The 14,347-nt window shown below is 43.9% G+C and overlaps 1 protein-coding gene across 4 annotated transcripts in view; it reads right to left on the bottom strand.

Moving 5' to 3' along the window:
* The window catches only part of LOC139539661 (zinc finger RNA-binding protein-like), a 48,969-nt gene that overhangs the window by 4,623 nt on the left and 29,999 nt on the right, over positions 1 to 14,347 (bottom strand). For 2 of the 4 annotated variants that reach the window (XM_071342819.1, XM_071342821.1), the window contains exons 11-18: positions 6,704 to 6,833; positions 6,319 to 6,554; positions 5,967 to 6,138; positions 4,540 to 4,714; positions 1,651 to 1,763; positions 1,370 to 1,465; positions 1,134 to 1,245; positions 270 to 367 (exon numbers count right to left, since the gene is read on the bottom strand). In XM_071342819.1, coding sequence (XP_071198920.1) covers positions 270 to 367; positions 1,134 to 1,245; positions 1,370 to 1,465; positions 1,651 to 1,763; positions 4,540 to 4,714; positions 5,967 to 6,138; positions 6,319 to 6,554; positions 6,704 to 6,833 — 1,132 coding nt within the window. The remainder of the gene's footprint in view (positions 1 to 269; positions 368 to 1,133; positions 1,246 to 1,369; positions 1,466 to 1,650; positions 1,764 to 4,539; positions 4,715 to 5,966; positions 6,139 to 6,318; positions 6,555 to 6,703; positions 6,834 to 14,347) is intronic. The other 2 variants (XM_071342820.1, XM_071342822.1) reach the window with 1 other exon arrangement.

Genomic DNA, 14,347 nt, shown 5'->3' with positions numbered 1-14,347 from the left:
CTGAGGGCAAAAGCGCAAGAGGGTGCAACTCAATTTTAGAACTGATCTCAGTGAGATTGTTTCTTTGAGACTGAAAGGATATAGGGGGTTTAAAGGTTGTGTGTACACACACACACACACACACACACACCGTATCCATGATTTCTTTACAAAAATTAATATTCAATGTATTCTGTACGCAGCACAGTTTCCCAGTCTAAGATGGTAGACCACCAAATGTTAAAGTTGATTATACCAATCACATGGTAAGTGTGGGGTAGTGAGCGTACCTGTGCGCTGGCAGTAATGTCTTCCCTGGCTTGTTTGGTCATGCTCCCCAGAGCATCGGTTTGGTGTTTCTCACAGGGGTCCAGCAGCCCAGGACCATCTAAGAAAGAGGAACACAAAATCAGCACACACACACAGATTTGTTTAACACTTTTTTGGTTAATACATGATTCCATATGTGTTATTTCATAGTTTTGATGTCTTCACTATTATTCTACAATGTAGAAAATAGTAAATATAAAGAAAAACTCTGGAATGAGTAGGTGTCCAAACTTTTGACTGGTACTGGGAGTGTGAGTGTGAGAGTGAGAGTGAGAGTGAGAGAGATCTCTATCACACACACACACATCCTACTGCCACATTATTTAGATTGTTCCACTCACTGCTTACATACCACCTCTTTGTACAACTTACTTCATGTTCAGAGCTATGTTTACTGCTGACAAAGCACACTGTACAGTGCAAACCGCAAGTTTCCCCTTGGACCCTGAATGACCAGTGGAAAGCACTAGAGAACAAAGGTGCTCCAGGTGGGTCAAAACAGAGCTACAGTAGATGTTACATTTCTGTTACATTTCTTTTACATTTGTAATTTAGCAGACGCTCTTATCCGGAGCAACTTCCAGTAGTACATACATTTTCGTACTGGTCCCCTGGGGGTATCGAACCCACAACCCTGGCATTGCAAGCGCCATGCTCTACCAACTGAGCCACACGGGATCAATGTGATGTGGGGGTGATTACACCCTGGCCTAACTAATAGATGTGGGTGAACCTGGCCTAACTAATAGATGTGGGTGAACCTGGCCTAACTAATAGGCAGGGTGGGATCACCCCACATCTAACTAATACTAAAACTCCCTCACCTGGCAGTAGGATGCCAGTAGCGATACATTCCAGGACCCTACGCATGGCTTCCCCTGGGCTGAGGGGCCCTGTGGCACTGCTGATGGCCTTCTCTACCAGCAGCTCCATAGCCTGAACACAGGGAAAGGACACACACACACACACCACGTAAGACACAATTCACACAATCGAAAACATAAATTATCATCAACTAGCTTCCTTAGAAAAGCTGAACACTGAGACAGAACATCCTCACCCAGGATGGCATCTTGCCCCAGGTTGGCACTCGCTGGCAAAGATCCCGTAACACTCGAATGATGATCACACAGGACTGAAGACCATTGGCACGAGCCTGTAGATGCCACACACACACACACCTGTTACTGTACAGTGTTACACAGAGGCTAGCCTGGAGTACTTTGGAGTTAGCCTGAGTCCCAGATCAGTTTGTGCCGTTTGGCCAACTCCATTGCTGTCATCGTCACAATCCGGGACTCCAGCTACTTTGAAGTGATCCATTGTACATATTGTCTTTACCTGGAACCACTTGGCGTGTCTCAGAGCAGCTAGGTATTCCAGGCACTTGTTCTGGTTCAGAACATCAGCAGGGTCTTTCTCAGGCACCCCTAGAGTAGGAGAGAAAGGACACACTGTCTCATTGATTACTGATCGATCACTCATATGACTGTCCAGCAGTGCCACCTACAGTACTGTTTCACATATATTTATGGGTTATGGCCCGGTAATAACAACAGAGAGATATTTCAATATGTTTTAAGTGATTGCATTGGATGTGTTGATTAACAAAAGATGACAAACAGGATAATTCAACAAAATGATTATGTCAGACTGTCTTCCCACAAATCGTTTCCATGGTAAGACAATGTGCGTACAATGCAGTCAAGTTGGGAACTCAAGGAATTCTGATTTGGGACTTGATGTTCTTAATGCATCCATTGCCATGTCATACTATTTATCAATAGACAGACATATTAAACTGAATAGACATATGGAATGCCAAATGGTAACTTCTTAGTAATTTCACAAGATAAGCTACAGTAAGCAGTACCATGGGGCTTTCCATACTTCCATGTTCCTAGAGACTGTTGTGGCAAAAGTGGTAGACATTACCGCAGGGGTGGACAAACTACAGCCCGTGGGCAGGAACTGGCCAACGAGCCTATTCAACCCTGCCCGAGGGAGGTTTGAGTAAAAAATGTTGTGTGTGTGAGTGTGGGGGGGGGGGGGGGGTTATTTGGGAGAAGAACCCCAAAAAAAACACTCCAGGCCACTCGTGCATCTAAAACCAGATAGAAAGTAAGTAGAAATTACAAAAGTTGTGTCACTTAGAAATGTCCTTGTTTTTGAAAGAAAAGCACATTTTTGGACCATTAAAATAACATCAAATTGATCAGAAATAACCATAAAACTTCATTAAATAGTACCCGCAAAACACCAGTCTCAACGTCAACAGTGAAGAGGCGACTCCGGGATGCTGGCCTTCTAGGCAGAGTTCCTCTGTCCAGTGTTCTTTTGCCCATCTTAATCTTTTCATTGGCCAGTCTGAGATATGGCTTTTTCTTTGCATCTCTGGCTAGAAGACCAGCATCCCGGAGTCACCTCTTCACTGTTGACGTTGAGACTGGTGTTTTGCGGGTACTATTTAATGAAGCTGCCAGTTGAGGACTTGTGAGGTGTCTGTTACTCAAACTAGACACTAATGTACTTGTCCTCTTGCTCAGTTGTGCACCGGGGCCTCCTACTCTTTCTTTTCTGGTTAGAGACAGTTTGTGCTGTTCTGTGAAGGGAGGAGTACACAGCGCTGTACCAGATCTTCAGTTTCTTGGCACTTTCTCGCATGGAATAGCCTTCATTCCTCAGAACAAGAATAGACTGACGAGTTTCAGAAGAAAGTGCTTTGTTTCTGGCCATTTTGAGCCTGTAATCGAACCCACAAATGCTGATACTCCAGATACTCAACTAGTCTAAAGAAGGCCAGTTTTATTGCTTCTTTAAAATCAGAACATTTTCCAGCTGTGCTAACATAATTGCAAAAGGGTTTTCTAATGATCAATTAGCCTTTTAAAATGATAAACTTGGATTAGCTAACACAACGTGCCATTGGAACACAGGAGTGATGGTTGTTGATGATGGGCCTCTGTACGCCTATGTAGATATTCCATAAAACCTTTTTTTTTTTTTTTTTTTTTTTTTTTTTTTAAATCAGCCGTTTCCAGCTACAATTTACAACATTAACAATGTCTACACTGTATTTCTGATCAATTTGCTGTTATTTTAAATGGACAACAAAAAAAATGTTTATTTAAAAAACAAGGACATTTCTAAGTGACCCAAACTTTTGAACGGTAGTATATATTTCAAATAACTGCCATTTTTCAGGCCCGTAAATTGCTTTTGACAAACAATTCGGTCCGTAAAAGAATCTGCGTAGCCCTCCACAAAATTTGGTAATCCCAATGTGGCCCTTCAGCAAAAAACATTGCCCACCCCTGCGTTAGATCCTCTGGTACAGGGGGATATACATGTACATACTGTATGGTTGTCTAGGTCTGCTGATACAGGCAGACACACTGATCAACAAACCCAAACAACTTAAGCAATGGGAAATATAGTTTGTTTTCCAAGTAGTGTATACAGTAATAGAAAAAGGTGAAATCAGCTCAAATAGGTGAGGGAGTGTTTTACATCTCACAATGGTTCTAAGAGTGTGCTGCACTGCATTGCAGCCTAATCTATTCATAAATCTTGTCCCAACTTTAATAGAGACCATTGTGTGGGGATAGAATTACACTCCAACACCTTGTCAATCAATACTTTGATAATGCCGTTTCAGTTTGCAGGCATGAGAGATGGAAGTGTGGGAAGGCCATGGGACCTTGTGAAATCCCTTAGCAACTATTGACCAATTACATGACAGAATTAGACATGGCAATCAATGGTAACAAAATAATGTCATTATTTAATTTCAGAAAAGTGTTAAATGCACCCTTAACCCTGGGCATCATCTTCACATAGCTCAGTACTTCCATTGTTGTCATGGTTTCATAGGGCCTATCTGGGCATGTTCAGAGAAACATACACAAAAACCCTAATGGCATAGAAAGGTCGGAGAGCCCGGCTTTAGATTTCCATATTAGACAAAGGAAAGTGAAAAACTGGACTACTGGAACTACAAATAATGGATAAATTAAAACAACAGACAGAAACAAAATGGTGAGTCAATTCACTTCATATCATCGGTGTCCGGGATGGGAGAAACAAAAGTATTATTCTACGATATCTACCACATTTGGATGAAATAGTCATTATGTGCTTGGTTAAAAGTCCCATTTTAGTTTTTTTTGTTCAGCTTGAGGTTTGGAAGACACAGTGCATTTATTGGACTGAAAGCTTGGCTTCTCTAACCTTTCTCAGCCGCTTTGTCTCCTGCCTTTTCCTCCTTGTCAGGGGCAGGGTCCTCCCTCATCAGTGGCGAGGTTAGAGAGATGGTGACCTGCATTTTTGGCTCCTTGCTCGAAAAAATCACGATGTTGGCTTCCTCAGGGTGAGCCTTCACCTCATACTGATCTTCAGAAAATGGCTGCCGGTTAAAAGGACACTGGATTACTCACTACAGAGGAGGGGGTTATCTTTATGGACTGGGGGGCAGGGGGGATTAGTTTGATAGGGCACTGGATTAATGTGTTTGGCCCCAGATACTCAAATAATTTCTCAATAGCTGCATTTAGCTTTTAAAAAGGCCAATTTAGATAACCTTGTGCAGTTGTGGACAACTGCAGAATTACTTTTAAAAAATTAGACAGTAATTGTCAATACATGGGCAGAAATGTTGTTTTTAAGCAATGGCTTTATGTAACCTTAGGGGAGTAAATTTTAACTATAGCCCCACTCTCTCTGTAGGGTTCAGGTGTCATAACCAGGCAGTGGCACTAAAGATCAGTCAAATGCACTACTAATGAAACACTTATTGTAGCAGAACTTCAGGAGGGAGGAAGGAAATGCAACACTCACACCACAAGTTTAATCTACACCTGGGCTCAACAAGTATTTGTTTTCTTTCAAATGCTTTGAACATTTAATTGAACCTGCTTGGAGTGCCAGACGTGCAGAATTTGCACTTGTATATTTTTTTTTTACTATTTCATTGTGCCAGACAAGCTCATAGCTCAATCAAGCGCAGCCAAAGTATTTGAATGAAAACAAATACTTTAAGCCAAATCTGTTTGGTATAGGTCCTCTCCTTAACTGTTTCGTCTTGAATAGCCTTGATGTCCATCTGTATCCACTCTCCTTTAATAATTAATGATAGTGTCATCTTCCAATTAGTTCCTCCTCCAGTGTTGGTGCCGATTTCTTTCACTTTAGCCCTGATGACAACCTCACGACATGAAGTCAAGAGTTATTTATTTATTTATTTATTTTTTACCTTTATTTAACTAGGCAAGTCAGTTAAGAACAAATTCTTATTTTCAATGACAGCCTAGGAACAGTGGGTTAACTGCCTGTTCAGGGGCAGAACGACAGATTTGTACCTTGTCAGCTCGGGGATTTGAACTTGCAACCTTTCGGTTACTAGTCCAACGCTCTAACCACTAGGCTACCCTGCCGCCCCAAGTCAAGAGTTGTGGTTCGTATTTAAAATGATCAGATTTCCTCTGTTGTGACACTTTGCCTAACAAATATGATTGGGGGGGGGCTGCTTATAAGGGTTGATGTGATTAATATTTCTGGTGTGAAGTCCAACTGCATGTAGAAAATCCCACCTCCATCTCATAAACAGTGGATCCCAAAAGACAGTGGTTCCACTAAAGGAAAACTGACTGTGGTCTTACCGCCATTTCTTTGGGCAGCTGCTCAGCGATGTCCTTCAGCAGAGAGAGGGTGGGCTTCTTGGCAGCCAGCAGAATGAGCTCCACGTTCCTATCCCCATGGAGCAGCAGGCCCTTGGCCAGGATGCCCACCCTCATCACCCCCTTCAGCATACGGGCCGCCTGGTTGTCCGGTCTATACACCAGGGATCAGAGGACCAGCAAGGATGAGTAAAGAAAAAGCTACAGATCAGGCTACATGCCCATGGCCCACACCACGAGGGATCAGCGTTACAGAACATTCAAGTATAAATGTGTTGTATAGAACATTGTGTGAATGATGTACTGCACAAGTACAGACCCATACAGCTCTTACCCTTTCTCTCCAGCATCAGCCTCTGGAGCAGCCTCTGGAGCAGCCTCTGGAGCAGCCTCTGGAGCAGCCTCTGGAGGCTCTTTCTCCAGCAGGGAGACAGACACCAGTTTGAGGGCTCTCTCAGTGTGGGAGACGATCCTCTGCACCGCCTGCAGCTCCTCCTCCACAGGGTAGATGGTGGAGTGTTTGGCCATGATGTGGCGGTCGTCTGGGGAGTCCGGCCGACGCATAGGTTGCTAAGGGGAGAAGAGCTCAATAAAACCAGGTGCCCTCTTAAAACTAGCCACTTCTGGAAACAAACGGAAAAGCTAAAACACCAGTTTTTTACTCTAGTGATCAAGTTCATGTAAATCGAGCAATGACAGATTGAATCATTGATTCTCACCAGTAGGGGGGGAACTGGCATGCCGGGCTGGCTCATGAGCGGAGGGGGGGCCATCATGTGCCTCTGCTCCCCCCAGTACAACTGCTGCTCCTCCTCCCTCCTCCTCCAGTACATGCCCTCCTCATAGTGGCTGGCAGAGGACACACATACAGAACAGGATTATTAAATATTCTGACTGGGTAGATTTTTCTGCTGAGATACCCGTCTCTGTCAGGTGAAAATGCTGATCAGGAGATAAGGAAACGTCTTTGAGACAGTTGGAAAGCAGTTTGCAAGATTATGCAGGGGGAATCAAGAGAACTTCTTGATCAACAGAAAGCAAATTAAAGACTCCTTTTTCAATCTGCGTATTCCCTCAAATCTCAGTTGTCCTGAGTCTGCACAGAACTGTCAGGACCTAGAATCAATGGAGAGACTCAAGTTTTTAAATCCTTTATCTATTGGACACATTCACAAAAATAGTTATGGCCTCTAAACCCTCAAGCTGCATAGTGGACCCTATTCCAACGAAACTAATGAAAGAGCTACTTCCGGTGCTTGGCCAGCCTATGTTGGACATAATAAATGGCTCCCTATCCTCCGAATGTGTACCGAACTCAATAAAAGTGGCAGTAATAAAGCCCCTCTTGGAAAAGCCGAACCTTGACCTGATTTTTTTATTATTTTTTTTTATACTAAAATAACTATTAAAAATACAAATCTGCCTATGTCAAATCTCCCATTCCTCTCAAAATGTGTAGAAAAAGCTGTAGGAAGGCAGTGAGTTGCTGCTTTCCTGGAGCTTTTTCTACAAATAATGTATAGGAAAGGCTTCAGTCATGTTTCAGACCCCATCATAGTACTGAGACTACACTCGTGAAGGTGGTAAATTACCATTTAATGGTGTCAGACCAAGGCTCTGCATCGGTTCTCATGCTCCTACACTTTAGTGCTGCTTTTGACAACATCGTTCACTAAATTATTTTGGAGAGATTGGAAACCCTAATTGGTCTACAAGGACAAGTTCTTGCCTGGTTAGATCTCATCTGTCGAAAAGATATCAGTTTGTCTCCATGGATGGCTTGTCTTCTGACAAATCAATTGTTAGTTTCGGTGTTCCTCAAGGTTACGTTTTAGGACCACACAAATATTATATACAGTGGGGAGAACAAGTATTTGATAACCTGCAAAATCGGCAGTGTTTCCTACTTACAAAGCATGTAGAGGTCTGTAATTTTTATCATAGGTACACTTCAACTGTGAGAGACGGAATCTAAAACAAAAATCCAGAAAATCCCATTGTATGATTTTTAAGTAATTCATTTGCATTTTATTGCATGACATAAGTATTTGATACATCAGAAAAGCAGAACTTAATATTTGGTACAGAAACCTTTGTTTGCAATTACAGAGATCATACGTTTCCTGTAGTTCTTGACCAGGTTTGCACACACTGCAGCAGGGATTTTGGCCCACTCCTCCATACAGACCTTCTCCAGATCCTTCAGGTTTCGGGGCTGTCGCTGGGCAATACGGACTTTCAGCTCCCTCCAAATATTTTCTATTGGGTTCAAGTCTGGAGACTGGCTAGGCCACTCCAGGACCTTGAGATGCTTCTTATGGAGCCACTCCTTAGTTTCCCTGGCTGTGTGTTTCGGGTCGTTGTCATGCCACGACCCATCTTCAATGCTCTTACTGAGGGAAGGAGGTTGTTGGCCAAAATCTCGCGATACATGGCCCCATCCATCCTCCCCTCAATACGGTGCAGTCGTCCTGTACCCTTTGCAGAAAAGCATCCCCAAAGAATGATGTTTCCAACTCCATGCTTCACGGTTGGGATGGTGTGCTTGGGGTTGTACTCATCCTTCTTCCTCCAAACCCGGTGAGTGGAGTTTAGACCAAAAAGCTCTATTTTTGTCTCATCAGACCACATGACCTTCTCCCATTCCTCCTCTGGATCATCCAGATGGTCATTGGCAAACTTCAGACGGGCCTGGACATGCGCTGGCTTGAGCAGGGGGACCTTGCGTACGCTGCAGGATTTTAATCCATGACAGTGTAGTGTGTTACTAATGGTTTTCTTTGAGACTGTGGTCCCAGCTCTCTTCAGGTCATTGACCAGGTCCTGCCGTGTAGTTCTGGGCTGATCCCTCACCTTCCTCATGATCATTGATGCCCCACGAGGTGAGATCTTGCATGGAGCCCCAGACCGAGGGTGATTGACCGTCATCTTGAACTTCTTCCATTTTCTAATAATTGCGCCAACAGTTGTTGCCTTCTCACCAAGCTGCTTGCCTATTGTCCTGTAGCCCATCCCAGCCTTGTGCAGGTCTACAATTTTATCCCTGATGTCCTTACACAGCTCTCTGGTCTTGGCCATTGTGGAGAGGTTGGAGTCTGTTTGATTTGAGTGTGTGGACAGGTGTCTTTTATACAGGTAATGAGTTCAAACAGGTGCAGTTAATACAGGTAATGAGTGGAGAACAGGAGGGCTTCTTAAAGAAAAACTAACAGGTCTGTGAGAGCCGGAATTCTTACTGGTTGGTAGGTGATCAAATACTTATGTCATGCAATAAAATGCAAATTAATTACTTAAAAATCATACAATGTGGGGCCTCCCGGGTGGCGCAGTGGTCTAGGGCACTGCAGTGCTAGCTGCGCCACCAGGGTCTCTGGGTTCGCTCCCAGGCTCTGTCGCAGCCGGCCGCGACCGGGAGGTCCGTGGGGCGACGCACAATTGGCATAGCGTCGTCCGGGTTAGGGAGGGTTTGGCCGGTAGGGATATCCTTGTCTCATCGCGCTCCAGCGACTCCTGTGGCGGGCCGGGCGCAGTGCGCGCTAACCAAGGGGGCCAGGTACACGGTGTTTCCTCCGACACATTGGTGCGGCTGGCTTCCGGGTTGGAGGCGCGCTGTGTTAAGAAGCAGTGCGGCTTGGTTGGGTTGTGCTTCGGAGGACGCATGGCTTTCGACCTTCGTCTCTCCCGAGCCCGTACGGGAGTTGTAGCGATGAGACAAGATAGTAATTACTAGCGATTGGATACCACGAAAATTGGGGAGAAAATGGGATAACATTTTTTTTTAAATAAAAACTAAATTAATAATAATAATCATACAATGTGATTTTCTGGATTTTTGATAAAAATTACAGCCCTCTACATGCTTTGTAAGTAGGAAAACCTGCAAAATCAGCAGTGTTTCAAATACTTGTTCTCCCCACTGTATATACACACACAGCTGAAGTCGGAGTTTACATACACCTTAGCCAAATACATTTAGTTTGTCACAATTCCTGACATTTAATCCTAGTAAAAATTGCCTGTTTTAGGTCAGTTAGGATCACCACTTTATTTTAAGAATGTGAAATGTCAGAATTATCTATGTCAAGCATGTCAGGCAAAGAGGCACTGAGTTTAAAGGTAGGCCTTGAAATACATCCACAGGTACACCTCCAATTTGCTCAAATTATGTCAATTAGCCTATCATAACCTTCTAAAGCCATGACATAATTTTCTTGAATTTTCCAAGCTGTTTAAAGGCACAGTCAACCTAGTGTTTGTAAACTACTGATCCACTGGAATTGTGATAGAGTGAATTATAAATTAAATAATCTGTCTGTAAACAATTGTTGGAAAAATCATGTCACAAGTGTCACAAGTGATTTGCCAAAACTATAGTTTGGTAACAAGAAATTTGTGGAGTGGTTGAAAAACGAGTTTTAATGACTCCAACCTAAGTGTATGTAAACTTCCGACTTCAACTGTACACACACACTACCTCTCTTGATGATGTCATCTTTAACTGCTATGCAGATGACACACAGCTGTACATTTCAATGAAACATGGTGAAGCCCCAAAATAGCCTACCTTGAAAGCCTGCGTTTCAGACATAAGGAAGTGGATGGCGGCAAATGTTCTACTTTTAAACTCGGACAAAACAGAGATGCTAGTTCTAGGTACCAAGAAACAAAGAGATCTTCTGTTGGATCTAACAATTAATCTTGATGGTTGTACAGTCGTCTCAAGTAAAACTGAAGGACCTCGGCGTTATTCTGGACCCTGATCTCTGCTTTGAAGAATATATCAAGAATATTATCAAGAAAAGCTTTTTCTTCATAACATCGCAAAAAAATCAGAAACTTTTTATCCAAAAATGCAGAAAAGCTAATCCATGCTTTTGTCACTTCTAGATTAGACTACTGCAATGCTCTAATCTCGTCTACCTGGACAACCCTAAAACCATAAACAACCTCATAGATGTCATCCTAACTAACTTGCCCTCCAAATACACCTCTGCTGTTTTCAATCAAGATCTCAGCGATCACTGCCTCATTGCCTGCGTCCGGAATGAGTCCGCGGTCAAACGACCACCCCTCATCACTGTCAAAAGCACCCTAAAACATTTCAGCAAGCAGGCCTTTCTAATCGACCTGGCCCGGGTATCCTGGAAGGATATTGACATTCTGTCAGTACAGGATGCCTAGTTATTTTTTTAAAGTGCTTTCCTCACCATCTTAAATAAGCATGCCCCATTCAAAAAATGTAGAACTAAGAAAATATATAGCCCTTGGTTCACCCCAGACCTGACTGTCCTTGACCAGCACAAAAACATCCTGTGGCGTTCTGCATTAGCATCAAATAGCCCCCGAGATATGCAACTTTTCAGGGAAGTTCGGAACCAATATACACAGGCAGTTAGGAAAGCAAAGGTTAGCTTTTTCAAACAGAAATTTGCATCCTGTAGCACAAACTCCAAAAAGTTCTGGGACACTGTAAAGTCCATGGAGAATAAGAGCACCTCCTCCCAGCTGCCCACTGCACTGAGGCTAGGTAACACGGTCACCACCGATAAATCTACAATAGAGAATTTCAATAAGCATTTGTCTACGGCTGGCCATGCTTTCCACCTGGCTACCTCTACCCCAGTCAATAGTTCTGCACCCCTCACAGCAACTTTCCCAAGCCTCCCCCATTTCTCCTTCACCCAAATCCAGATAGCTGATGTTCTGCAAAATCTGGACCCCTACAAATCAGCTGGGCTAGACAATATGGACCCTCTTAAATTATCTGCAGCAATTGTTGCAACCCCTATTACTAGCCTGTTCAACCTCTCTTTTGTATCGTCTGAGATCCCTAAAGACTAGAAATCTGCCGCGGTCATCCCCCTCTTCAAAGGGGAAGACACACTAGACCCAAACTGTTACAGACCTATATCTATCCTACCCTGCCTATCTAAAGTCTTCAAAAGCCAAGTTAACAAACAGATCACCGACCATATCGAATCCCACCGTACCTTCTCCGCTATGCAATCTGGTTTCCGAGCTGGTCATGGGTGCACCTCAGCCACGCTCAAGGTCCTAAATGATATCATAACTGCCATCGATAAAAGACAATACTGTGCAGCCGTCTTCATCGGCCTGGCCAAGGCTTTCGACTCTGTCAATCACCACATTCTTATCGGCAGACTCAACAGCCGTGGCTTCTCAAATTACTGCCTCGTCTGGTTCACCAACTACTTCTCAGATAGAGTTCAGTGTGTCAAATCGGAGGGCCTGTTGTCCGGACCTCTGGCAGTCTATGGGGGTGCCACAGGGTTCAATTCTCGGGCCGACTCTCTTCTCTGCTGCTGGTGATTCTCTGATACACCTCTACGCAGACGACACCATTCTGTATACTTCTGGCCCTTCTTTGGATACTGTGTTAACAAACCTCCAGACGATCTTCAATGCCATACAACACTCCTTCCGTGGCCTCCAACTGCTCTTAAATGCAAGTAAAACTAAATGCATGCTCTTCAACCGATTGCTGCTCGTACCCGCCCGCCCGTCTAGCATCACTACTCTGGACGGTTCTCACTTAGAACATATGGACAACTACCTAGGTGTCTGGTTAGACTGTAAACTCTCTTTCCAGACTCACATTAAGCATCTCCAATCCAAAATTAAATCTAGAATCGGCTTCCTATTTCGAAACAAAGAATCCTTCACTCATGCTGCCAAACATACCCTCGTAAAACTGACTATCCTACCGATCCTTAACTCACAAAATAGCCTCCAACACTCTCCTCAGCAAATTGGATGTAGTCTATCACAGCGCCATCCGTTTTGTCACCAAAGCCCCATATACTACCTACCACTGCGACCTGTACGCTCTCATAGGCTGGCCCTCGCTTCATATTCGTCGCCAAACCCACTGGCTCCAGGCCATCTATAAGTCTTTGCTAGGTAAAGCCCTGCCTTATCTCAGCTCACTGGTCACCATAGCAGCACCCACCCGTAGCACGCGCTCCAGTAGGTATATTTCACTGGTCATCCCCAAAGCCAGCTCCTCCTCTGGCCGCCTTTCCTTCCAGTTCTCTGCTGCCAATGACTGAAACGATTTGCAAAAATCACTGAAGCTGGAGACACATATCTCCCTCACTAACTTTAAGCATCAGCTGTCAGAGCAGCTTACCGATCATTGTACCTGTACACAGCCCATCTGTAAATAGCCCACCCAACTACCTCATCCCCATATTGTTATTTATTTTTTGCTCCTTTGCACCCCAGTATCTCTACTCGCACATTCATCTTCTGCACATCTATCACTCCAGTGTTTAATTGCTAAATTGTAATTATTTTGCCACTATGGCCTATTTATTGCCTTACCTCCCTAATCTTACTACATTTGCACACACTGTACGTTTGTTTATCCCATGTGTAACTCTGTGTCGCACTGATTTGCTTTATCTTGGCCAGGTCGGTTGTAGATGAGAACAAGTTCTCAACTGGCCTACCTGGTTAATAAAGTTGAAGAAAAAAAAATGAAAAAAAATAAAGCACTAAATAAGTTAGTGTGAAAGCCTCTTACGGATCGGCCCGTTTCCCCCCCCAATTTTCGCCTAAAATGACATACCCAAATCTAAACACTGCTGCTAAAATCTTGACAAGAACCCCAAAAAATGTGATCATATTACTCCAGTGCTAGCCTCTACACAGGCTTCCTGTTAAGGCTAGGGCTGGGTTCAAGGTTTTACTGCTAACCTACAAAGCATTACATGGGCTTGCTCCTACCCATCTCTCCAATCTGGTCCTGCGTTAACACCTACACCTGCGCTACGGTCACAAGACGCAAGCCTCCTTATTGTCCCGAGAATTTTTAAGCAACAGCTGGAGGCAGGGCTTTCTCCTATAGAGCTCAATTTTTATGGAATGGTCTGCCTACCCATGTGAGAGACGCAGACGTGAAGTCTTCTCTTGAGTAGGTCCTAACCTGTACCCCAACACATTGACTCGGTACCAATAGCCCCTGTATATAGCCTAGTTATTGTTATGGATATTTCTTGTGTTACTTTTGGATATAAAAAAAAAAAAAAGTTTATTTAGTAAATATTTTCTTTACTCTATTTATTGAACTGCATTGTTGGTTAAGGGCTCGTAAGTAAGCACTTCACGGTAAGGTGAAGTGCATACACCTGTTGTATTCGGCGCATGTGACAAATACAATTTGATGATTGAGTGTAGTCTGGCCCAGGGGTGCGAAGGTGAACGGCAAGGCACTGCCTCTAACCATATTACGGCAGCGAAGTCACTGGCATACTAGTGCTCTTCCATGCCGTCCCTAGGTGTGTCACTTGAGGGGGTTGAGTCACTGACGTAATCTTCCTTTCCGGTTTTGTGCCCCCTCA

This window comes from Salvelinus alpinus, chromosome 15, assembly GCF_045679555.1.
Source record: "Salvelinus alpinus chromosome 15, SLU_Salpinus.1, whole genome shotgun sequence".
NCBI lineage: Eukaryota > Metazoa > Chordata > Actinopteri > Salmoniformes > Salmonidae > Salvelinus > Salvelinus alpinus.
The sequence above is the reverse complement of the archived record's forward strand: the minus strand, read 5'-3'. Positions and strand labels throughout refer to the sequence as shown.